The sequence below is a fragment of the Cariama cristata genome, unplaced genomic scaffold (genome assembly GCF_000690535.1).
Source record: "Cariama cristata isolate BGI_N322 unplaced genomic scaffold, ASM69053v1 scaffold15185, whole genome shotgun sequence".
Classification (NCBI taxonomy): Eukaryota; Metazoa; Chordata; class Aves; order Cariamiformes; family Cariamidae; genus Cariama; species Cariama cristata.
Window position 1 is genome coordinate 86,401 of NW_009617124.1, and position 20,077 is coordinate 106,477.

Sequence of the window (20,077 nt, forward strand, 5' to 3'; positions counted from 1 at the left end):
CATGTGCTGAAAGTGAACTTTCAGAGATGTGTGGTTTTGAGAGCAAAATGTTGTGATGTGGATGGAGTTTTGGCGTCCTCTCCCCAGCAGCAATGGAGGAGCCTGAGCCACTGGGAAGTCCAGGTTGGAGCCATGTTTCAGAGACAGTAGACTCCAAGCACTCCGAGCATTTTGGGTGCTGACATACTTCTCAGAATCTAGCTGCAAATGACATACACATCTCTGCCCCAGCCGAACAGCTGTTAAAATTGTGCAGTGTTTCCAGCAGGGCATGTCCTGTGAACATGCTGTTTGTTGAGGTGTATTTGGTAGGCAAGGAGCTCATCAGTCTTATTCAGGACAACAGTAGCAGTGTCTAGAGTAGTTGTAATGGAAAAAAAGGCATGCAAGACCTATGTCCGGCAGCTACTGGAGTCACGGGTTCTTGGGCAGATCCGTGTAGTTAGGCATTGTCGTCACTGTCACTCTGAGCAGAAATTATGTTTGGTTTCATGCTTATCTCAGAGCCGTTTTGACCGTCAGCTCAGACACGACCAATGATGAGGGTCCAAGCAAGTGCAAGCGGCTGACGGGTCCTGCACATTTCCCATCTGGATAGCGATGCCCCAGTGCGAGCATGCCGGTGCTGGGCAGTCCTTCATTCCCCTGGGGGCACAGGGCAGAGAGCCACTGATGTCATCGTTTGTAGCTCTTCTGGCATTCCCCTTCAGTTTCAGCCGTATTAGAAGTTGTTCCATTTTATATTGGTTTTAAAATTGGTTTTTAACTAAGCCAGTACCAGACAGCATGGGCCAACACTTCAGTGTTGGTCAAGCACGTATACTGAATCTAGAATGCCTGACTCGGATAAAGTGTGCTCACCGTCTTCCACATGCCTTTAATTGTTGAGTAAAAGCACACAACTGCCAGCTCAGCGGCAGCCCAGGGCATGCACACACCTCTTATCACCCTGATCTGGAGTGTTCAAATGCCCTGTTTCCTTGGGGCCTTGCTTTGAAGAACTTTGGAAACATTGCTCAGCCTAAGACAAGACGTTCGCCCATCACAGAAGCAAAGCAGTGCGTGTGTTCCTGAGCGTGGGGAGGTAGCGTGGTAAGTGACTAATGAGACTTGTCTTCCCTACCTGTATTTATAATGTAAACAGGACACTCCAGTTCCCTAGTCCCAAGCACCACCACTTCCGACTCTCGCGCTCGACAGGGTTATGATGCTAGGGGACGCATGCTGGATTGGAAGGATCCGCTTGGTTCATCTGAAAATACAGATCCATATGTGGCAGTTTCATCCCATAATCATCAAGACAAGAAGGGTAAGGCCTTGGAAATGATGTCCTGTGGTGAGGAGGGAGGGGGGGAGGACTGAAGTGTAACTGCTTCCAGCTGGCTTGGAGTAACATGTAATGAAACTCCTGTGCTATAATTAAAAGCTTATCACAAAGCCTGAAACTAAACAGTCAGTCTCAGACTCAGTCCTAGATAATTCACTGCCTGAGGAAACCACACAAAACAAACAGAAGTGTATACCTTTGCAGAGTGTGTTGTGCATGTGTATGGGAAGGAGGGAAACAGTGGGGATTTAGCTCTCTTTAAACTTGATCTGCCCTATTCCCTGGCAGAGGAAGATCCGCGGCTTCCCATTGTTCTTAAGGGCACACTTTTATATTGCCTTTTTGTCTGAATTCCCAGGGCAGCACAGCAGATCTCAGTTAATTTCACGTTATTTCCATCTCTTGACGACAGACAGACATGCTGAAGGTCGGCTCTAGTTTAACTACTGAAGTAAAACTGACAGTAGTCCTAGCCACTAGGCCTAAGTCCAGCAGTCTTCAGTGAGACCTGAGCGTCAAATACCTTTGAGAGTGGGGGCCTAGGAGGTCATTAGTGTATTTTAAAAGATGTGGACATGACTGCTGGTGGGGAGAGACGCTGTGTTGCATTTTTAAAACACCAAAAGGTTGGGATCTAGGTGTCATTTCACAGTGTTCTGTCCTGTGCTGAAGCACACTTGGGTCTAATCGAAGTGACAGCCCTGTCCTTTGGCCTCCAGTACCCCTTTGCTATACATACAGAGAATTAGGCAGAGAATTGCCTAAATTTGCCATTTGAATGTGCTTAGAGAAGAAGCTTTTCTCCTATGTAAGGATGGTGGTGCCCCCTCATTCCATCTTGGCCCTCCATCGTTCTCCCAGCTCCTTTTAATCTGTGTCTCAAAGAGGTTAAAATGGTTCCTTTGTAAATACAGGACTTACTTAGGTTCAAATAGCTCCACTGTGTAGAGAGATCTTAGTCGTTGTTATTCTTCTCCAGGGTATTCTTAGATAGCTTCTTTCAATCTCTTCTCTGTTGAAGATGTTTCGCTCTGTATGGACTAATTAAGTACTCAGTGGGCCAGAAGGAGGATGGGTATGAGCAAAACTCACTTGCTGAGTGGTTAGGGCACTCACCAGGGGCAAGAACACACATGAGCTGCAGTCCTTTCTGCTGTGAATACTTGATACAAAACACTTAAAATATTAATTGAAATGTGGATTCCAGTCTCTATTGGTCATGCATTTTACATGAAAAACTCATTAGACAAAAGCATCAGCTGTTCCTGGAGAAGCTACTGGCATGCCAGACCTACTGCTTTGCGTTTTCTGCCCAAACTAGTAGGTTTCTAAATTGTATTCCTTCCCCTCCATCTGACCCAGTGACTCTTGAATTCTCTGCATTGACTGTGGAGACTTTCAGGAGGGGGTGATGAGCATGTTAATGTTGCAGAACAGTCCTCCGCAGAGCTGCACAAACAGCCGGTGACAGTCTGGACCCAGACTGCGAACTCAGTGCCTATTATTCACAACAGTCCCAGATACACAGTGCCTCCCACAGTCCTGGGGTATCCTGGATTTCTCACTGAACTCCCCAAGATTGCCTCCCCAGGTTCCTCACCATGAAGGCAATGGGTGTTACCTGGCTGGCTCAGCAGAGACAAAGCCTGAAGTGCTTTTCCAGCTGAGGAGGCCAGTCAAACTAGGCAGAAGATGTAGTAAAATTTCTTGAGATGCCATGGCAAACGTTAATCTAGTAGCCTTGGCTTTTAGGCTTGATGGCAGGAAATGGACTATGAAGATTTTAATTCCCTCAGGCAGAGGATGCGAACTTGTCTCCCGCCTCCCAGCAATTAGTTTTTCCTATCAAAAAGGGAAAAATAGCCATTTGCTCTTCTTCCTTCAACTGGGTTTTAGAAGTGGCCCCTGTTTGAACAATGTTTTTCAGAGCTTGATCCTGTAGGAATTCTGGGAAAATAACTGCAAATATAAAGCAAAAAAAGTGAATTTCTAGAACCTGATCAGGTTTACATGTGAGTTAAGCACAGAGCTCCTCTGCACCCTGAAGAGTTGTGGCCTGCTGAGCCTCAGCAGAGGAAGAATTTCAGGCAGCTGCAATAATCAAACTCAAAACTGTAATTTAGGGTGCAAGGGACTGAGGGTGCTGAAGGTGAAAGCTCAGATTCCTAATCCCTACTTAAGCTCAGTTTGAAATATCATCCTCATTTTTTGAATTCCTCAGCCCTTGCTCTTCAGCTGTAGAAGGGCAATTCAGAAAAAGTGATTTCTGGGTATCACGAATATAGAGGAGGCAAGGCAGATAAACCTGCATGCCCTTCTAAAGATGGCATGTGATTTACCTAGCACTTCTCTTTCCTCTCAGCAATAAATCAGTGATAATGCTGACAGCCAAGAAACAAGGCTTTTTTCTTTTTCTGACCAGTCTGTTAGTAACACCTGGTATTCAAAATGCTTGAGATAAGAGGATGTTTCTTAGAAAATCTAGTGTTCCCTCTTCTGAAAGTAAGTGGTATCTTTCTCTCCTCAAGCCTGGGAGGAGGGGATGTCGTTAAGCAGATGTGATGAGGAGGGAAGGAAGGAAGGAAGGAAGGAAGAAGGAAGGAAAGAAGGAAGGAAGGAAGGGAGGAGATCAGATCCTTGAACCCAGCTCTTCTGCTGGCATCAGACAGAGGAGTGGCATCAGAAACCGTCGATAGTGGAAGATCTGGCCATTTATGTACCCAGAGGAATGCAGAGATGTGTGTGTATTTTAATGGCACTGTTTGTTATGTGTGGGTCCCTACTTCACAAATCTTTTGCAAAGCAATGCTTAATAGATGGAAAGCTAGCTCTTAAAAGCATCTTGTATGCCAGTAGCAGCTTTCAGAAGAGCATGCAGTGAAAATATTAATAAATGTATAGCTGTTAGATTCTAATCATTTTCGCTTCAATTCACTGACTGATGAGGTGGCTTACATTCAATAGTTCCCTCTCCAGGGAGTGATGGTTACCAAAGAGTCTTATTAGCACTTGACAGGGTCATTTAAATATCATGCATTCTTTGGTGCCTAATTATGAATATTGACAAAGCTGGAAACAGTCTACACGCAATCAAAACAATGGCGGCAGAGGTGACCGCATGGTTGTTTACCATTACCATCTACTTGTGTGTTGTTACTCCTTGCCTTGCCCAGTCAGAGCCAGTTGGCTCCAAAATTGCTATTGATTTGTTGTTTTAAAAGGGCAAAGGAAAGAGTTCTTGCACAAAATTAAATCAGAAAATGTTACGCTTACTATCCTTTTATCAAGATTTTGTTTTTACTTTTGCCATGATTTCTTTTACTTTCACACATTCACAAAGAAAAAAAAATTCTGTTTTTTTTTTTTAACATTTACTCTTTGTTTTGTAAGGTGCTTTGTGCTATTCTTCATTGGTTGTGTCTAATCCTTTGGACAGTGTTTTCTTTCTTTTCCTGTTCTCACAAATGGCTTCTCACTGATTGTACTAATTGTACAGAATCTACTTGCTGCTTTCTTTTCTGTTACACGGGTGCTTTGATGATGTCACATCCATCCATATGCTTCACTTTAAATTCAGTGCAGGCATCTTGGGGAATATCTGTGGGGGCGTGAAGAGGGGGTTCTTTAAAAGGGTTGACTCATGGGAATGTGACATTTGTGTGCCACAGCTTTAGTAGCTAAATATACTCTTGGATTTTTGTTTCTGAGCTACATCACATTGCTTGCCAAGATGAAAATATGTAGTGCAACCCATAGAGTGGGAACTATGCGTTGCCATCCTGCTGGCGTTTTCATTTTGGCCACTAAGGAATCTGCCCTTCCTATTGCAGAACAAACAAACAAAACAAAAAAAAAAAACCCAAAAAAATCAGCTCTGATTGGGCAAACTGCACCCTGCACCCCTCTTTCCTCTTCTCCTCTGTCTCTTCCCCAGGGGTAAAAAAAAAAACAAAAGGAAAAAGAAAAAAAACATGTTCTAGAGTATGTTTACATTTTGTTTCCTTTCTTGCTGTGTTTTAGCGTTAATTTAATTGTGTGTTTCTCACCTTTGTTGAAACAGTTCCCCTAACCTCGCGGTCTAACCTTCCCCCCTGCTGCCATTGTACTTGGTCTCCCTCCCTCCACAGTCGTGACGCTCCTCCTGTGGAGTGCTCCAAGGCTTTACCCTCTACACCCCAGTAGTGCCGTCGCACTGTGTCTCTCTGTAGTCGTCCTACTAACAAAGCGGGGGACTAGACACGTACTGCTCGTAGAGAGGCCTACGTGAAGAAAACAAAGTGATTTTCTTCAGGAGTAGCTGGCCTTACCCCTTGTTACCCTGCTGCCCATCTCTGCTGCCTCCTGTCCTTCCTGCCTCCCTTCAGAAAAGCCTCATGCTTTCCAAGTCCTGGCTTCGTTAGCACAAATGCAGCCGACTGCTCAGTTTTCTCACTTGCTCCCTAAATGCCTGGAGCCTACCTTTTAATCACGATTTTGATAAATTGGTTGGAAGTTCAGCTTACGATTTCATGGTTCTGCTACAGCTTCTTCTCCACAGCAGTCAGGTGGGTGTGACTGAGCTGGGCACTGAATGACGGAAGTGTAGTGTTGCAGTTAGCAGGTTTAATGTTTGTATTCTTATGTTTGTATTCTTACTTGTCTCAACGCTCATTAAGTGAAGATTATGAGGTTTCCTTAACAAGCCTTTTGTTGATATCCGTGTAACAATGGTAAAAAGCTGATTAGAAGCAGGATGTAATAGACACAGTTTACAAGAGTTAAGTAGTGTATTTGGATGTCAGGAACGCTCCTGTAGATACAGTATCTGGTCGCACCTATTATTTGATAGATTGTAGAATCTATATTATTATTATTAATAACTGCAGCCTTTCCTCTGGTGCAGAATTAGGCATCATTAGCAACAGTCAACTCCTCTATTTAGAGAGGGCTGTGCTATTGTGGAGCCCAAGGGGTGTTCATTTCAAAACCTGACTCCAGAAGATATTTCATATTGTACACAAGTGGCAGTGTTACTAAATTTTACTGTGATTATCGCTACTTGAAAGATTTGCCAAGTGCTGACAATGCTTGTCTCCGGAGAGTCTGCAAATGTTCAGGCAGATTCTGCTGCAGTGAGACAGAATTATATGAAACTTCAGGTACAGTTATGATAAAGAATGTAAAGTGCTGATTTAACAAGATACTTTACAAGTAGACATGAAACAAGAGGAAAAAGAAATCTGTGGCAAAGCAAAGCTTCAGACTCTTTTTTGCATAAATTAAACAACTGGTGTTCATCATGGGAGGGCTGAGTTTTGCACCAGGAAGTACATTTGCAGAGAATGTTTTTACACAAAAATATTGTTCTGTGCTAATACGTGCAAGGATCTAAAAGATTCAAAGCAGGGTGAAGTTGTTATTATCTTCCTGGCATTCTGTAATAATGCAGAAGAGGATTGAAAGTGACACAAAATTTGTCAAAACTTGTATTTTGAGTCAGTGTTTGCAGGTCTGAGGGGGACGCCTTGGATTTTCAAGATGAAGCAAATACTATGTATTTGATCCATATCATCATCCTGGCACTGTCAGAAGGAACTGACTGATCTTAAAAAAACCTGTTAGGTTAATGGGAGAAGGAGTTGCACCATAGTCAGTTCTGCCTGGATGGGGCTTGGGAAGAGATGTCAACTCAAAGCATGTGTGCCTGGGAGGAAGCTACGCAAACATTGCTATTCTTTCCTGTGTCTCATTGTATGCACAAACATAAAGCAGATTGCGAGTACTTTGCAGTTTACTAGCAATTTCAAGTGCTGAGGAAACAAAGAAGATTGAATCGGACCAGATCCTTCACTTGCTATACTTTTAGGCCTTTTGCCTACAGTCTGATAATAGAGTGCTGTGAGAAAGGGAGTAAAGAATTTACCCTGATTATGTCTATGATTCTGTAGCATCTGGCTGAGATTTGAAGTGAGAGACGCAGTTACTTGGAGCTGTAGTGCTTCACAAAGGCATTTCACCTACACAAGACAAGATGACACAGGATTTAGTCCATTTAAACTTTTATAGATCCACATCTAGATTAAAACCTACTTACTTTTCCCATTACGATTTAAACAGAGGCTGGTTGGATGAGTCTATGCTAAACAAAGCTCTGTAGATTTTTTTTCTGAAATGTTCTTAGGTAAATTAGCATCAGTTTACTGTAAACATCCCTGTTTCTAGGGGGAGGGATTATTTATGTTGCCACATCTACTAGCTGCTTGTGTGAAATACTAAAAAAAAAATTTTTTTTAAACAAACAAGCCAACCAACCAACCTGTATTTGTCTAGAATGGCTCTAATGAGCAACTCATCCAGGAACTGAATGTCTTAGAGGCTAATCACCTCATACCTGCTGTGGAGGGCCATTTTAGCTCTGTATCAGATAAATACCAGAAAGCCATTGTTACAAGTTAAATGGGACCAAGTTTCTCAGCAGAATTTTTAATGGCCAGATATCTGTGTCACCATACCAGGCTAATAACAAGCAAACTTGCCAGAAGATTGATGAGCTCACCATGCTGGAGTTGCTGGTATCCTGTGACATGCACCAGAGGGCTATGTAGTCAGGATTAAGGGAACACACCAGACTTGTCCAAAGGAATGACACTGATCCTTCCTCTATTCTGTCTTGCATGTACAAGCTGTCTGCTCCCAGGGCTAGAGACAGCTAATCATCTCAGATTGCATCCTGAAGTTCAAACAGTGGCAGTAGAAAACTGGATGCTAGATGCTAATTAATAAAATGAAAATTGAATATAAACTTGATGAAAGGAGAATGCTGGAAGGTTGTTTCTGACAACAGACTTTCTTCAAACTTGTCTTCATTATGTTTTTGTAAGTTTCTGTGAGAACAAGAGCAAAGAGATAGGAGAAAGAGAATGCAGAAAAGATGACATAAACTTAGTCCCTGGGCAGAGCCACATCCTTAAGCCAATTTTAATCAAACATGGGGATTGTAATAGAATACAGGGCAGTGATTTAGTGAGTCTTGTCTGTGGCTGAGTCTTTATTTCAAACCTTACGTAAAAAAGCCCCAGGTCATTTAGTTACACGTTTCCTGTAGTAACCTTCTGAAAGTGTAAAGAGAGGAAGAGTTTTCACTGCAAAAGATAGGCAAGGATGAGGAGATCAAAATAATGGAGAGGGTGTATTCCGAAACACACTAACTGCCCGTGCCACAGCTGTAGAAATGCCTATACTTCAGCACTGGCACTAACTTAAAATTTTCAGAAATCAAAATGTTTCTACATTTCACTAACAGTACGGATTTCAGGTTCAACTAGCAGAAGTAGAAACGTGAGTAGCAAGATTAGAACCATTTGCTCTTTAGTAGCCAAAAAAAGACATCATTGGTAATAGATGAGGTTGTGTCGATGTGCAACCCCTTGTAATGAAAACTATCAACGGAGCTTTTCTATCCCCATATTACTGGATCTTAAAAGTAAAGCAAGGGTGAAGTTTAAAATAGAGCTCATCAAATGTCAGATGTGGCTGCAGGAAACAGCAGGTATCCTTGACCTGTAATTGTCCTCCTGCATAGATTTAAAGTCAGGCTATCCATTTCCAGGCTGCAATGAGCAGTAGAAGCTTGTTTTACTGAAACAGGGAAAAACTGTCATTGCCCCAGGACCTCGATCTGCTTTTTCAGTAAAAGAGGCTGCGTCTAATTTGTCAAGGCAGCTGCTCAGGGTTCAGGGCATTAGAGCTGTTGTGTGATGGTCTAGATCCCCAGCTGCATTCATCCACAGTCACCTGGTGAGGACAGCTCGGTGGAGGAACACAGGCTGCCTCGTGCTCTTGTTTGACCCTTGTAGCACTGACATATTTATCAAGAGCTGGGAATTCGCTGTAGGGTATGCTGGCCCCACAGGGCCACTAGTCTGTCTGGAAATAGCAAAGCATAATTGGTGGACAGGATGTTAAGTAACACCCAGTTTCATTTTTGTGGTGTTTATATTGAGTAGAGAGAGACATCATGCCGTACAAAGATGCTGAATTGGGAGGGCAACCTAGCCCTTTAAATAAGAGACTTCTAAAACTTCTCTGAAATTCGAAAGGATTTAAAAGCAGAAAATCTAGTAGCTGAAAGACACTTAGAGCACCTTTTGGTCTTAGGTTAATGCCAGTGTACAATTAAAATGTCAATATGCTGTTAAAGATACTTGAAAAATTCATTTTTCTCATCTAGGATGTGACTAGTTTCAATAATTGTATTAATTGATAAGTAAGATGTCCTGTAGTAATTTTACAATGACCTAAACATTGACAGTCATGGTTCAGAGCACTTTTAATACGATCTGTGAACTATTTAATTACATGCCTCTATACAAAACACCACCTACATTCTTCTCATATAGATAACCTTTTTGTGAATGGTATCAACATCCGTTTCGGTATGTAGGAAGGATCCTGACTGACTCTTTTTCCTTTTTTTTCTTAGTTTTCTTTAAGACTGTAAAAAAGGCGAGCTTAATTCTTTATGTCAGCATGGGCTGGTGCTTAGTGATTAACAGCATGCAGTTAATTAAAAAAAGAAAACCTGGAGAGGGCATTATTTAGATTTTGCCATGTTAATTTTATTGAACCTTAAATACAGATAACAAATGTTGTTGCATTTGGAAGGCAGTCATTCCTATGAATATCCTTAGCTTAGTCAGGTGTTTAAGCAGGTGTTACTTCGAGCTCTTTAATAGTCATTTAGTGAGGCAATATAGTCTCTGATATCCGATTACTGTTGCTGTGACTTTTCCTAGATTTTAGTCATGTGTTCTAAGATTTTCTGTGCCAGTAGCAGAGAAAGAGGATAGGAAAAAATATGTTGTTATTATCATGTTACAAAAAAAATGGTCTTGAGGGCATTTTATTGAGAAGTTTTGAAGCAGATAGGGCAAATTTACCATTATATCAAAAATGTGCATCCTGATATCCCCATGAGGGAAAGAAGAGTTTCATTGGCCAAGCTGTAAGTTTTTGATAAATCTCAGTCCCTCATACCCAGAAGAGACTTGTCACAGTTAGGCAACTAAATACTCAGACAACTCTGTGTACACTGAGCATTGGTGGTGTGACTGATAAGCACTTTAACCACCAGCTGATAGCCTGACCACTCTCCCAGCCCCAGCAGATCAGAATAAGTCAGGGTGCCTGCTGGAGTAGATTTTAACAGCTCCATTGGCATTACAAGAGCTTAGGGCAGTTTATAGAGAAGTTGCTCAGGAAGCATTAAGAGGCATTTCTGGCACAGCCATACAATACAGCAGACATCTAGAAATGGCTAACAGCACATTCATCACCAACTTTGTGTTGACTGGGAAGTAGACTTGTAATACTCTGAAATAGTGAGTCGCAGTGGATAGCCTCCAGACCAGTTCCAGCCTCCCACATCTACCAAAGTGGTTAGCCCTGAATATTAAACTGTGGTTCTCTCATCAGCAACCAAAGATTGCTATCTTCTGTGAAATAAAATCTCAGGTGAAGGTGCATCTTGATAGCATTTTCACAATTGGGCATAAACTAGACAGTTCTTTCATATGCCCAACAAGAATTTTTTTAATTGGAAAATAACACCAGCTGCATGCTGTCAATAATATGCCATCTTGTTCATGCTGTATCCCATCTTACCCACAATTGTGATCGAAAATAGAAGAATGGCTGTTAAGAAAAGTGGGGGAAACAGGCACATTTTTAAAGCCCTACAAAGCTACTCTTACTCACTATCATATTCTTGTAGAAAAAAACAGGGGGTTTTTTGGAGAGCCTGCGAGATCTGCAATTACTAAACACAAACAGTACCAGCACAGACAGGGAATTTAAATGTGCACAGAAACACCTCCTGAACAGCAGCGCACCGAAGCCTTCATTAAAATATTTCCAAAAGTCTTTTGAGAAGCACATATTTTCCAGGTGTTTCCTTATTCTTTAAATCAGAAAACTACACTGATTTCCTGTTTGGAAGCAAGCAGGGTGAGACAGAAGCCATAATGGTGGGTACCACTTGTTTTTAAAGAAGCTAACAGAAGTGGTCTTGTCATGTGGTGCAGAAAAGGCCGTTGGCAGTTTCCTTGAGCCTGTGGTCAGCACTGGAGAAATTTAATTCCTGCCACCAGCTTATAGCTCCGATCAAACAGTTCAACAATTCTCCATGTGTATTCATTGCTGAATGAGTCCCAATCAGAGGCTCTCAGAGGAGGGCACAGAGCAGGAGTGCCCTCTGTCCCTTCGGCCTGCTCTCCCCACTGAACCTCTTGCATTCACCACAGAGCCTTCCCAGAGGTTTGGGCAATCACGGCTCATAATAAAGAACATAAAGAGTGTGGGGTTTTTTGCAGATAGCATTCAGCTTTATCTCTGCAAAACACTAGTCTCTATTCAGTGTGTTGAAGAGGTCTTACAGTTCTGCAGCACTTTGTATGCTTTTTGTCTAAATATGACCAGGCTACAGGCAATGCCCTGAGGCACTCATCCAGTAAGACCAATTAATTTTGTGTACCAAGGGAGATTTGTATATCTCAGTGTGCATTTCTCACTCATTGGACTAAATTAGTAATATCATATCAGCTGCCACTTTTATATATCCAGCATCAAGACCTAGAAAGACAATACAGTTTATCTCTACGTGCTTATGGCAAGACAACTTGATAACATCAGCTGTGCTTCCCTGAAAGGTTTGGGCTCACCTACACTGTGTTTAGAAAGGAGGAGAGAGAATAAATATGTATCACCGAGAGAAAAGAGATTGTGATAAAATTTGTTAAAGTCCCAATGCTAGGAAAAAGATGATGCTTTAACCTCTCACATGGAAGTTTGTATATCTGTAGATCAGTAAATATATCTTGAGAACGAGTCTACAGATATGAAAAAGGCAGTCCTGTTCCCTGTTATAGCACCTACCTTCATGTTCATTAACTAGCTGTGTGAGCTGCCTGGTTTGCCTGCAGCAGTGGAAAATACTGGCTTAAAGAGCAAGCATGAGCAGAAAATGAACAAACACTACAGTAAATCCAGAAAACAGAGATTTGATCTGGTACCAGAACGGAGTGGAAGGCTGGGGGAGTTGTTGCATTGCAGAAACACTGCTGTTTGTGAGAGGTATGATAAAGCAAATATACAGGTACGCCTGCCTGGCCTGCTGCTGGATGGTCAAGAGGGTGTCTGGATGGGCTTTGAATGTACGTTGGAGAAGACACTGGTTTGCACACACTACTGTGGTTAGGTTGCTGCTGGCCCCAGGGTAGCTTTCTTGGAGCTGGGGAAGGTACCTGCCTGCCAGAGTATGCCCTCTGAGGTGAAGCTACAGGTTCACCTCATCCAGGCAAGCAGACTGGCCACAGTAATGACTGAGCACGTTAAAAAAATGCACAGACAGAAAATATCAGTGAAGTTACGGCATGAAAATGTAAATGTACATGCAGTGCCTGCAAGATGTGGAGGTGATAAAAAAAAAATCAGGTAAAAAAATGCAGAAAACTACAAATTTGACAGACAGAAAAATGCATGAAAGAAACCACCACTGGAGACAGAAAGTGAAGTAAGTGAGAGTGAGATGATAGCAGCACCAGGACATGAAGTTCATCAGGGAAATGCTGTCTTTTACCTCAGGATGTGGCTGGAGTACCATGCTTGCGTTACTGGAGATACTGTGGATTCACATGAATGTAACTGAGAGGAAAGAAGGCTTCTGATACTTATATTGGAAGAGTAATGACAGACAGAAAAAGAACTAGTGGTAAAATTAGTCTTGCTGACTGTTATGGCCAGTGTTTCAAACTCATCACAATTCTTCAGTCACTTAATGTATTAAAAGGCAGTTGAGGCTATGGAACTGCAATACGGAGGGAAATGATAAAGCTAACATCAGACATGTATAAGCTATTTTTTGCCCACAGCACCAGCCCTGCAAATATTTTTAGAAGAAGCAGTCTTGTCTTTTACTGATAATGGGGACATGTTTTAATTCTTAAGTCCAGGTCTTTTGACTACACCTGGAATGTTCATGAGTGTAGGAAAAATGAAGGGTTAATCCACAGTGTTTGCTTTCTGTCACAAAGTATACAGTGGTGCTGGTTTTATGACAGAAGAGGTGTAACCCTTCCTCTGGGTAAGACCGAACCTAACGTGGGATCCAGCCATATTCCCAACGTGCACCAGTTGAGTAAAGATTGTTGGCTTGGTCACATAGTTGTTCACCAGTTTAATAATAATTTCCAGGGACCTCGGGGAATAGGATTTATAGTGTACAGTCTTACTATTTAAATGCCTTGGATGTTTAATAGATGGCTCCTTTGTTAGTTCAGCTGTGACGTGTTCAGTCACACTAGTAGCTCAAAACTAGCATTTCCATTTTTGTGCCTTTAAAGATGATCAGAACTGATGAAATAATTTTTGCATTTAGGTCATATGCAGTGTTTGAAATTTAGCCCCAATTCTTCCATAAGGCTGCTTTGAGCTTCAGCCTGCTAAGCAGAGCTGCTTATGTTGACATTCAGCAAACTTCACTTTTCCCTGTTGTGCAGAAAGGCCATAGTTCAAAACAGGCTGTAAAAAAGGAGAGGAAAAGCCACAGAATTTCTCAGTGACAGCTTCTCTTTCCTTGACACTGTTCATAAAAACTGCTTCCAGAAAGGCATTGGGCTGCCCAGAATACATAATGCCCACAGCAGGAAAAAAAAAAATATACAGCATTTGTTCTGTGCCATCAGAGGAGCTCCATGCAGTGAAATGGTAACTGTGAAGATGAGAGATTCACTTTGCAGGCTACAACAACTTCTCTGGAGCCCTGAAATCATGCATATTCAGCCAAACATATGTAAATCTGGTTTAACCCAGCTGTGAAAGATCCCCTGAAGTAAACTAATAAAAAGCAGCTGGATATGTTTAAGCTCATCCCAGGCATAGTAGAAAGGTCTCAGAATGTGCACTGAGGTTTTTTTACATCATTAGAGGAAATGCAGCAGACTTTAAAGGAAACTTGTGTTTTAAGATGCAAAGCAGCATAAAGTTTGCCTCTGCCAAGGCAAGCTACAAAAGAATTAATTTTCCTTGACATTTGGATTTTATACATCTTGTTTTAACTACTGTGAATGCCTGTGTTTTACTTTTTTAAAGGACCTGCTATGTCTGCTTATTCCTCATCACACTGAGGTATCTAAAATTGTCATTGCTCCCTGGGAAAGGGTGAGAGGTGAAGGAACGTACTGAAATCAGGAAAGTTCAAAATGATCAGCCACTGCATACCACCTGCCAGTGGGAAAAAGGTTGTCAAGCACTTTCTAGTACAAGAGCTGGCCTTGAGCCTAGCCACTGGGACAAATAACATTGGACTGGCCTCAGGACTGTAATGACTTTCATCATAAATCCAGGTGGTTGTGTATCTCAAACCTTCTCCCATACCTGCAAACTTAATAAACTGGTTTATTTACAGAGATACACTTAGAAGTAACACAATTAAAAAAAGCTCTAAGAACTTGCTATTCCAGTCTTTTTCAGGTCTGCCTCCCCTTCATTTCAGTGGGGGTGGGATTTGTCTGAGCATGAATTTGCTGGTTCAGATCTTGTAATTGCCATCTATAATAATCCCTTTCAAAAAAGAACTGCTTGTTTCTAATTTCTGAAAATTCACAAGCGTGGCCATGGTGTAGGTTTTGTATGGCCACTATGGCATGCAGAAAAATCGGATTGCAGGCTCATAATCAAACTAAAAACAGATAATTGAAATCCATTCTGAAAATATTACTTCAAGACTCACGGGTTATCTCATATGGACATGGTAGAGTCGTTTCTTTCACCGTTGTTGCTTAATTTGTCTAGCTTAAAAAAATATAAGAATGGATGTTCTCTGTCTTCCCATTGAGAGCAAAGCCACCTGTGGATCTCCCTTCTTTTAGTAAGTTACAACCATCTTTTTTCTATAGAGAGTCACGTCAACAGTCATTCATCAAAAGTGGAGAGAAGTGATATAATTTGGCCCAGTTGAAAGGAGAAATAAAACCACCCTTAGAGGTCAGTAGATGAACCTATCCTGGAGGGATTGCTTCTGAAATAGGCCTGATTAAGGGCCAAAAAACCCTGACAGTGGCTACTACGGCTGATCTGATTGTTTAGATTCTTTTCAAGGCTTTGTTACGTGTTACTTCAGGCACCTATTATATATTGATTTTCTTTTCATAGTTCTGAAGTATGATTTCTCCTCATACCTCCAGTGATGCCTAGGCCTCTTATAACTGAAGGCTTTTTCTTTACCCCATTCATTCTTCTCTCCAAGCACATGCATCAGCTTTTTTTTTTCTGGATATCTCAGACTGCTAGCTTGGGCAACTGGCTTTGAGAGCCATAGGGCGGAATCTGGGGGGAGGTGGATTGCTCTTCCCAGCACAGTCATGGAAAACTTACAGTTGCAGACCTTTACAAATCAACAATACAGCTTTACTGCAAGGGGAGGGGAAAAAAAAAGGTGCATTTGCCAGCAGCTTTAGCTATGAATGTTTGAGCTGTTTTTTTCTAGCTGATGACACTGAGAGTCCAGGAAAACGGATACTGGGTAGAATTGCACTGAGTCAGCAGAACAAATCCTTGCAGCCAGAAGGAAGATGAAGGAAACAGCTTACTTACTGGTTTCAACAAAGCAGTTCCAATAGAGTGGCAAACATCAAATCATTGGGATTATCATGTGGTTGGTTTATGTCAAACCTTGAAATTATTCCTTCAAGAAAAATGTGAGATAAGATCTCAGAAATGCGTGGTAGACTGTGGTCGTTCCTTAATTTGCTATCACTTTAAATCTGGGTGTCCAGTCTAAATTAATCTGATTTTTTTAATTCCTGTTGCTGGTTAAAAAGGAGAAAGAAAGTTTGTTAATACCTGCGGGGATTTTCCAGGCTGAAATAGTCTTTTAACTGCATGAAACTGCCTGTAAACACAGTTCTAACACCTGGAGACACATGTTGAAAACCTATTCAGTGGTATTTAAAAAAGATCTTCTGAAGCCCATAAAAACCTCCATTCATAATGAGTCTATACCGTTGTTTCTTGCAAGTCTAAGCAGAGGGAGACGTACATGAGACACAGAACCTTGCACTGAGGAATGAAATTAACTGCAAGGTTTTCCCCTTAAATAACAACACTAAAGAAATCATTGCGGCTTTCTGGAACAATGACTTGTTCTGTGGAAATCTCAAGTGATTTTGTAGGTGTTGGAGATGGAAGTGGGCTCATTCCCATTTAGCTAGAGGTGAAGTTTAAGACAGCAATGACACTCGCTCCCTGACTGCTATGTGTGGTCTAGACATAAATATTACCTTATTCCCTGATAGGTATTCCCTTCCTTCCCTGCCAAAACATCATTCTTCATTTTGCACTTCTGTTTTTCAGTTTTGTGCATGCCACCATTTTGGGTTATTACTTTACCATCTGTTGCAGGCAGCTTTGGAAAGCTAGACAGTGACAGCTCCCTGCAGAGGTGATCACAGAATGTTCTTGGTGCACATGGCATGTGGTCATCTCCTTGCCCAGGGTACACCTTTCGCAGCCATAAATCATTTCTGGGACAGAGGTGTCTTTGTCTCCGCACTACAGCTAACTGTCGTGCTCAAACTGAAATGTGTTATTTTTGGTGACAGGTAACTAGGTCATTCACACACAGGAACTTGTAGTTATGGGACCAGGTATTGCTCTCTGCCCTGTAAGTTATTCTCACTGTCTTCAGCTTGGTTGTGAAAGAGAACAACATCCGGACTATTGTATCACTACAATAGCTCACATTAAGCTATTCAAACTGGGAAGTAATTTGCTGTTTGTTTTCACTCATCAAGCAGTTGTGAGGGTTGTAAGCTGGAATTTCAGTTTGTGCTCACTGCGAAGCGTACACCAGAACCTAGACTTAGAGGAATGTGACTGTGGGGCTCCTCTTGATGTTCTGCCATCCCTGTCCCTGATTACAGGTGAGACAAAGAAATTTAGACCTCATCATGGGTTGTTCCTTTTTATGCTCTACATGCCAAAAGGACACAGCTCTTTTGCTGGGCCTCTAAAGTTGAAGTCTCTTTTCTGCAGATGCCTGTTCATTGCTCTTCTCCTGAGACAGATACCATAATTCAGATCTCTTTCCAGGTAGACCTTTGATCAGTACTTTTCAACTGCAGCTTTTCCGCAGGTTTTAGCTCACTTTCATTTGCTTCTAAGAAGATAAAGTCAAAGACTTTACAGAAGTCAAAGGGTATCATACTTAATGTTTCCCCATAAAAAGTAAGCCATTTATCCTGTCAAGAAAGGAAGTTTGTCTGGTTTAAAGTAATTTTTTTCTTGGCAAATTTGCATTGGCTTTTCTATTTTGTTAATTACTTTATCATCCTTTAGATGCTCATAAAATTGTTTAATGACTCGTTGTAGTGTCATTGCCATTCTAAAAATTGCACTGACAGGTCTGTCTTTTGTGACATCCTCCCTTTGGTTCATCTCAAAGGCAGGTAACACGCTTGTCCTTTTCCAGAGCTCTTGATGCTCATACTTACTTCATCCAGCATTCTCCAAGATCCTGCACAGTGACTAGAAAATGCTTTGGCTAGCTCCTTAAGCAGTCAGGGACAAATTCCTTTAGACAATTTGAAAACATCTACATTATCTAAATACCTCTTTTCTCTGTTGTGGTTGGCCCGTATTCCCTGATTCTGTTACATTTCTGATCACAGATCAGAGTGGGGGTTTTTGTTGAGAAGTGAAGCAGGAGTAAATGCTTCAGTCTCCATGTTTTTCCTTATCTATCCTCCTTTATTGAAGTCTGTTGTACTGGTATTCATTATTCTTATGCAGTTATGGTCATGCTGTGTATTCTTTAGAATGACGAACTCTATTCCTTTGTGATTATTTCATCCTAATTACATTGCTGCCCTTAGAAGTTCTTTCCTGTTAGAATTAGGAGCAGAATATGCCCAGAATAGCTTCATCAGCGTTTTCATACAATAATCCTTTCAGCACTGTGCACATCTTGCTTTTTAACTTGTTTTTTAGGAGATACAGAGGTGCAGTCCTAACCTCATGAATACTTTTGTTAATTGGTGAAAAGAAGAAGCTTCATCTCCTTCTTGCTTACGATGATCTAGTATACAGCAGATGTATATCATTGTATCACCTCTGGTCTTGTCTTTTCTCTCTTGTTTTCAGCCAGAGACATTCAACAAGTCTGCTTCTCACATTCTGCAGAACTTTAGAAAAAAGGATATGTATTATTGACATAAAATTTAATGTCTCCTTGCTTTTTCCTCACCTACCTTTAGTGAACAAGCTAGATCAATACTCTACTCATGTGATTTATCCAAACACTAACTCATTTCAGAATTGAAACACTCTGAAGGTATGGAAACATTTTTCTTAATGTCCTCTTAGTTAACCAGCCAGACAACACTGTGTACCTTACCTACGAGCTCTGCTGGAAGAAAGAATGAATTATGTATAGCAGAATAATACAATACCATACGAGGTCTTCTCTCTCATTAGATGAGTAAGAAGAGGTGATTTTGCATGTTCCAGACTGTTACAGTACAGGGCATACTGACTGATAAAATGAATGGTGATGTTAGGAAATGCAGACAAAAGGACATGGGATGAAATTACAGAAAGTTAGTGGAGGAGGAAGGATCAGGTTGTCTACAGGAGTCAGAATGGCCATGAAAAGTGGAGGATATCGGGTGACTAGCCTGGCTCTTTTAGTAGCCAGACATAATAGTACCTCACATGTGGGAAGACCCTGAAGTCGTAAACCCAGTTGTGATTTGCAAGGCATAGAGCTTGACTTAACTGGAAGACTTCAGGGAGATAGCTAAGTGTCAGCATGTTTGTGGCATTAGTGACATGTAAGGTCTGATCCTTGAAGGAGCAAATATTTAACCTCATCTATGTCTTTGAAGCTTTTTCAGTTTTAATACTATTTTTACCACCAGACCTCTCCCAACTATAATGTTAATACAGGTAATTCTGTCAACAATATCCCTTTCTAAAGAATAGCTCTTTATTATCCCTGGTGATATGTTTCCATGTACTACAGAAAACAGTCAAGAGTATGGGTGAGCAGTTCAGACCACAAAAAATGAAATAAGCAAAGTATATTCACATTTGGAAAGAACATACTGCAAACAGGAAAGTTGTAGATATAATATTTTAAAAGTAAAAGTATTTAATTTAGAATAATTTTTTTATTATTAAAGATAAAAATAAAATGGTGATATTTATATCAATCATATTTTACCGTCTGGTTCCAAAGCATTTTATGCAGCCAGCCCAGTCAGTTCTCCAGGACATAATGTCTTAGAAGGATGTCAGATAATACATAGCCTAAGACAATAGCAGATATTTTCTCAAAGCTGGGAGTCTGAATACTTTACTTGACTTTCAGAAATGTAGGCTGTACAGTTTTCTGATTATTTTCTCCATTTATTTTATATCCTTTGAATAATGAGTGCTAATGAATAATGCTGGACTGAGTCTTAGTGACTGTGCTGTTCTTTAAGAATGGCAGGGGAGGGAAAAGCACAGCACACACAATGCGGTCTGTAAAGTGGCACGAACACTGTTGTATCTGTTTGCTTTCAAACTGGCTTGTTTTGGGGACATAGTTGGGATCACACACTTGTTTATTCATCCCAGTCTGTGAAGGCAGTTACTACTGATGCTGGGGTCTTGAGATGTTGATTGGCATTGAATGCAATTATCAGCCTATTTCATATTAGATTCCGCCCCCCC

General features: G+C 41.2%; 1 protein-coding gene across 5 annotated transcripts in view; it reads left to right on the forward strand.

Moving 5' to 3' along the window:
* The window catches only part of SEMA6A (sema domain, transmembrane domain (TM), and cytoplasmic domain, (semaphorin) 6A), a 62,046-nt gene that overhangs the window by 37,426 nt on the left and 4,543 nt on the right, over positions 1 to 20,077 (forward strand). For 2 of the 5 annotated variants that reach the window (XM_009700425.1, XM_009700426.1), the window contains one exon: positions 1,145 to 1,309. The exons of 2 other annotated variants lie outside the window; for them this stretch is intronic. In XM_009700425.1, coding sequence (XP_009698727.1) covers positions 1,145 to 1,309 — 165 coding nt within the window. Of the gene's footprint in view, positions 1 to 432; positions 437 to 1,144; positions 1,310 to 20,077 lie in introns of all 5 variants that reach the window. One more of the 5 variants, XM_009700427.1, reaches the window with a different exon arrangement.